Source organism: Amborella trichopoda, chromosome 4 (assembly GCF_054954075.1).
Source record: "Amborella trichopoda isolate Santa Cruz 75 chromosome 4, AtrichopodaSantaCruz75HAP2 v2.0, whole genome shotgun sequence".
Lineage (NCBI taxonomy): Eukaryota > Viridiplantae > Streptophyta > Magnoliopsida > Amborellales > Amborellaceae > Amborella > Amborella trichopoda.
This window is the reverse complement of record NC_142339.1, coordinates 51,914,386-51,920,799: the sequence shown is the minus strand read 5'-3', so window position 1 is coordinate 51,920,799 and position 6,414 is coordinate 51,914,386. Positions and strand designations below refer to the sequence as shown.

At 37.8% G+C, this 6,414-nt stretch overlaps 1 protein-coding gene across 1 annotated transcript; it reads left to right on the top strand.

The window, feature by feature from the left end:
• Positions 1–3,855: 3,855 nt before the first annotated feature.
• On the top strand, positions 3,856–5,403 carry LOC18422277 (ras-related protein RABA6b). Its single transcript, XM_006826782.4, has 2 exons — positions 3,856–4,325; positions 4,643–5,403. The coding sequence occupies exons 1-2, from the start codon at positions 4,120–4,122 to the stop codon at positions 5,079–5,081; spliced, it is 645 nt and encodes a 214-aa protein (XP_006826845.2). The 5' UTR covers positions 3,856–4,119; the 3' UTR covers positions 5,082–5,403.
• Positions 5,404–6,414: the final 1,011 nt, after the last annotated feature.

Below are 6,414 nucleotides of genomic sequence, written 5' to 3'. Positions count from 1 at the left end.
TTGTTGGTAATAGTTGCCAGAAGTAAAGTGAATGAAAAGAGAGTGGTTTAAAAGGGTCGAGATATCTGGTGTTGTTGGTAATGGTGGCCAGAAGTAACGAGAAGGAAGGGAGAGCGGTTTAAAAGGGTCGAGCTATCTGGCGTTGTTGGTAATGGTAGCTAGAAATAAAGAGAATGAAGGGAGAGTGGTTTAAAAGGGTTTTGCTCGACTTTGGTTTTTTTATCGAGGTTTGTTCTAAAATCTTTGATGTAACTTTCATTGTAACTCTCAGAGTATTCTATTTTTGAATTTTCTTACGAATATAAAATTTAGTACGTGTCATCATCTCAATGGGGTGCACCTAAAAAAATATTTAAATTTTTTTTAAAATAAAATAACTAAAATACCCCTGAAAGTTTAACGGTATTTTAGTTATTTTATTTTCAGAAATATTTTTTGTATATTTTTGCGACTTTAAGAAAATAGTGGACGCTCCAAACTCGGTATCAAAATGTTTTTTTAATCAAACAATGTATAAGCGTGACATTGGAACTGAAGTTATCTCAAACGTCCATTCAAATCGTGATTTGAAGATGAGGGGCGTAAAAAAAATAAAGAATAAAGCACCGGAGGGCTTTCCTAAGCCATTATAACGAATTAGTGGAATAAAGTAATTTTTATGTGAATTGGTGGAATAATGTACCCACTAAGTGACGCATGTGCCTTGTTTTATTACTAACTCAAAATTACAAATGCGGTGGGCATTAAATGGCTGGTCTCAAAATTATTATGCACCAAATGGGATCTACCCACATAGGATTGGATAAGCATGCTTACGTTTCATGAGACATAAATGATATCACATCGTGTTATTAAATTTCATGAGATATAAATGATGTCACCCCTTTGGTATAGATAATCATATTTTTATGCTTCAAAACATATTATATTGTTGATGTGATTAAAACAATGTATGATTTTAAGTAAGGGTGCGGTTTGTATAGAGCCTAGGCTCTAAACAATCACATTAGAGCCCACCTCAAATAGTATCGAAAATATGGTTTCAATACCGGAAATCTTTTTGATAGCTTTAAAATATATTTTCATCTTTATTTATAAAGTTTAAAGTTTCAAAAATAATGTAGATCAAGAGATCTATGAAAACTTGAAAATCTTAAAATTTGACGGTCCAAAAGTGTGTTACAAAATACACTATTTCCAAAACTTGACATCCATTTTTTTATCATGTCCATGCATCTTGATATCCAGATGATGAATTTGAGGATATTTGGGCATCAAAACAATAACTTCTAGTGAAATTTTTTAGGTAGGCTCGAATTGATTGTTTAGAGCCTCGGCTCTATATAAACTTTTCCCTTTAAGTAAATGTGGACCGCATTACGTACTTTATCAAATATGTGCTAATTATCTTTTCTCTATCAGCAAGAGCATAAAGTTAGAATGACTAGATAAAAAGATATTTTATGTACACTTTTATGTACACTTCATTCATTAAAAAAAAAGAAGGAGAAAGTTTATATAAAGGTGAGGTCCTAAACAATCAAATTGAAGCGCACATCAAAATTTTACTAGAAAATGTTGTTTCGATGTTGAAAATCTTTCAATCGATCATCTCGACCTCAAGTCGTATAGACATTAGTACAAATTGATTTCAAATCTTGAAAATAGTACATCTTTTCAGGTATTATCTAGACTATCAATTGTTTAGATTATCAAGTGTTCATAGCTCTACTCGATCTATATTATTTTTTTAATATTAAATTTTATAATTAGGGATGAAAATAAATTTTGAAACCATCACAAAGATGTTTGATACTGAAACAACATACTTCGGCACTATTTGAATGTGCGCCTTACTTTGATTGTATACAAACCACACCCTTAAAAAAAGAAAAAAAGAAGTGGTACCCTCTTGTTTTGTTCATCTGGTTTCTTATGAGCGCCCACTTATTTATTGAGTTTGAATATTAAGCATTGTTGGTCGATAAGGAGATGCGGTTCAAGGGAATAATGGTCCATGTTTACTTGCACAAAATACGAATTGCTTAAGAGATGAGCATGACATTAATTGGCCTATAATTCATGAAAATTCCTCTTGGTGGGTTCATGAAACTTCCTCTTAGTGGGAACATTACTTTCTTGGAAGATGAACACCCCAAAGTTCCAACTAGAGATGGGATTCAAAGACTTACTACGGATCGGCCATATAAATCGACCATCCACGATACCAATCTAGATTAGTAGAATTGGGCGATCAGGATTGGACAATCTGCAATCCGCTTAAATTTTGTTTGAAAAACTTAAAAAAAATAATAGAATAAAAATCAAGGACAACAAAAAAGAATGGCATTGATGATTTTCCCCAGCTATAATGTGAGGGGAACAAAAAAGAATGGCATTGAATAATAGGGCTATTTCTCGACTTCAAGAGGAATCAGTCAAGTATTGAACCTAGTTTGAATAGGCAATTCCCAATCTAGATTAGTGATTTTTCATTGTGTTGCAGTCGTAGACTTTTATGACTAAAAGAAATTGTGAATTGTTTCATAATAGTACTTGTGAATTCTCCTCATGGTTGGAGAAGATAGCCCCCAAAGATGAGGCTTTATATTGTCATATTACACTAAGAATGATCCGTACAATATCGTCGGAAAGGACAATAATAGAAGACATGGGCATTACTATACTAGTGAACTTCGAAGAACAGCCGGTCTAGTGAATATCATCAACGCTATCCAACTTGAAGTTAGATGGTTAAGATACATTGTCATACCTAGTGCACGACCTGATCAAAGATAAATGTGTAAAGAGATTGTATACTATGATACTATTTATCTTTGTTACAAGGAGGTAACAATTATTATCGGCAATTAAATGTTAAATTGCATGGTTTGGATTGCGTCAAAAATTTTAAGAATTTTTTTTTGAAATTTGAGTCTAGTCAATGACCTAGTAACAATCACCCAATTTAAAATCTGATGGATTAATTATAACCTCTTTACATTAAAAGTAAACAATCGCTTTATATGTATTTTAATTTTCGTTTTTATCCAAGGTGAAAACCTTTACTAGAGGAAATATTAATATTTATAATGAACCTGAATTTGAGCCTTGAAAGAATCTTCAGCCGAACGATGGTGTAGGTCCCAGGGCGCATAATGACCCTCATGGATCACAGCTCACATATTAATGTCACATGAACCTAAGACCAATGTTTCACAAGCGGGACATTTGGCTCGAATAATGCGAAATCCAATCCGAAAAATCAATTCTTTACATCAAAATTTCGGGCACGAATCTGGTAAAAACTCACAAGAGTTTCTCTTTATGTCTCTTCAAATCTTTTACCCAATTCATTAGAGAAAGTAGAATGTGCCCTAGGGACCAAAGGGACGAATTTGGGTTAGCAAGAAATGGGACATAAATCCTAGTTACTTTCCAACAATGAAAGAGGCGCAAGTATGGTAAGGTAACATGTCATTTCTTGTGAAGGCCTGGGGTCCACCAGTTATGTAACCCAAAAGCAATGTCCACAAATGTCAATACCAACAACACTACTGGACTTTTAGGTACCTGCCTTGCAAACTCTAGATAACAACTTCAAACCAAACCAAACCAAGCCAAGCCAAGCCAAGCCAAGCCAAACCGAACCCAAACTGGCTGGCAAAGGGCCAGGTAGCCCGGCCCTGCTCCCGTTAGTCATTCCTTTTAAAAAAGTAGGTCATGGGTCACAAACTGTGGCTCGAATGCTGGGCTAGGGCTAGGGCCAGTGCCGACCATCTTTTTTTCTTGTCTTTTTCTTTTATTTTTTCTTCATTTGTTTTTGGCGTCCGCCAGGCTGGCCCGTTCATATGGTTACTGCCAAACCCGGCCCATTACAAACTCAACCGGTAGTGTCATTACTTGGCCTATACAAATAAAAGTGGAAAGAAATCAAAAGGAATTATCATGGCCGGCAGGCAAATCAAAGAGGAAAGCATCCTCATGTGGTGCTAGTATGATGTCCTTTTCATCATCTGAATCCTACCAAAGCAAAAAAACCAGGAAACCTCCTCCTTACGGTCTTGTTCCTTACAATCTGGACCTTCTCTGTCTCTCCTCCCTTCGGCCTAAGAATCCATGGATGAAGACTGTGATTACTTGTTCAAGCTGGTGTTGATCGGAGACTCAGCAGTGGGAAAATCTAACCTCCTCTCACGGTTTGCTCTCAATGAGTTTCGCCTCGATTCGAAGCCCACCATAGGTGTGGAATTCGCCTATAGAAACGTCGTCATAGCCGACAAGCGCATCAAAGCACAAATATGGGACACCGCTGGCCAAGAACGGTTGGTAAAAACTCTCTACTCCACAAATACCTCAACTGACAAATTTATATTTGCTAGAGCATTTTTTCTATTTCCTTTTTTTTTTTTTTTGGTTTTTTTTCTTTTTTTTTTTTGAGATTTTACAAAGACTTGCACATTATCAAGGCTATTATGACAACGATTTTAGTGATTTTGCGTATGTTTCAATGGTATCACAAGCAAATAAAACATCTATTTCTAAGTATTTGTTCATCTTCATGCAATACCCCTTTTTTTTCAAACATTCATAAGACAACCGATACGGTACCTCTAGCTAACCCAAGTTTTTAGGGTTCCAGATACAGGGCGATCACGAGCTCATACTATAGGGGTGCGCTCGGGACACTCTTGATATACGACGTAACAAGGAGGGGCACGTTCGAGAACGTGGGGCGATGGCTAGAAGAGGTCAGGTCCCATGGAGACTCAGACATGGTTGTGGTTCTAGTGGGCAACAAATCGGACCTTGAGCATGCTAGAGAGGTTCAAATGAAGGAGGGCCGAAATTTTGCAGAGAGAGAAGGATTACACTTTATAGAAACATCAGCTCTCCAGAAAACAAACGTAGAGGACGCATTCATGACGATGATTACACAAATACACAACCTGACCACAAGAAGAACCCTTGAAGCTAAGGAGGGAGAGGTGGCTCACTTGGGGCCTAAAAGTGGCCAAACCATACTCAACATAGACAATGAAGTGTATGCCACAACTAAGAGAGAGAATTGTTGTTCATAGCCTTGAATGAAGAGCCCAGCCCCCCACAAAAAAAAAAAAAAAGGGGAAAAAATGGAAAAGAGTTATTTCAAAAATTGATGGGATGTTGGCTTTGGGAGACAAGGAGTACATGAATCATGATGGTCAGTCATGGTGCTTTGGTCACGGGTCTCCATGCTTTTTGCTGTACACCAAAAGGGTTTTTGGCTGTGTCGGTCTGTTAGCTTTTGATATTTTTTGGTCTTTGACAACACAAAATTGGTTCAAGAAGATGGATGTTTTTGTTTTTTTTTTTTCTGGGGTCATTCAATCGGAAAGATAAGCTTCTACCTATTATTTTACATAAGATCATGTAGTTAGCCTTTTTTTTTCTTTTTTTTTTTTATAAAGTGTTAGTAATGTCAACAGAAAATTCAAAAAACCACAAGATTAGGAACCACAACATAATAACTACACACGGAAGTGCTACCACCACGACTCAAACCCTTTCCTAACATCCATGTTTCTTTTGTCCTCCTTTTCTTTTGTGTTCTTCACTAGGATTGGTTTGCAACAGTTTGTTGAGGGGGTGCAAGCATTCTGATTTGTGTGCTTTTCTTTTCTTCTTTTTTCCTTTTTTTTTAACCTTGAGCGAATTATTGTCTCGAGAACCGTCAAGTTTCCCCGACATGAGAGAGTAATAGCCCGGGTTTGAAGACCCTAATGCCCACCGGTTCCGGCAATTTTTTGTTTTTTATTCACTACTAACCTTTTGCTTTCTAACTTTTTAGTTTATACATAAAAAATCTCCAAAGTATTGCATACTAGCTCACAACTGCCCAGTTGAGTCAATTTGGGTAGGCCGGTCAGTTAGGAATGGCAATGGGGTAGGTGCCCTGGCCCGGCCATGACGGTCCAGGCAGCCGGGCCCTAAAAAATTAGGACCTACACCACAAAATGTGATCCAAGAGCAGGATAGGGCAGAGCCAATTTGGGTCACGCCCAGGGCCGGTCTGGCCCTTGTTTCTTGCCTTTTTATTATTTTTTTTAATTTTATTTAGCCCAGCCTATAGGGCATGGCTAAGTCCTGTTTGGCCTATTCTACGGTTAGCCCAGCCTAGTTCTAGCCCGTTGCTAGCCCTAGGTTCAGCTTTAAAACGAATGGCTTGACGGTCACAAGTAAATAGTGCTTCTTACTATCAGTTGAGATCTAAAGAACCGTGGTAGGGTGGACTCAAGCGGCCATCTTAGCACATAGTTTGGTGCCCAACCCATAGCCAGGGTTGGCGATGGGTGGGGCTGGCCTTGGCCCTAGCCCAACACTAGTCCCCATAAGGTCGGCCCAGGTTACTGCAATCCTTGTCCCGCCATAGAG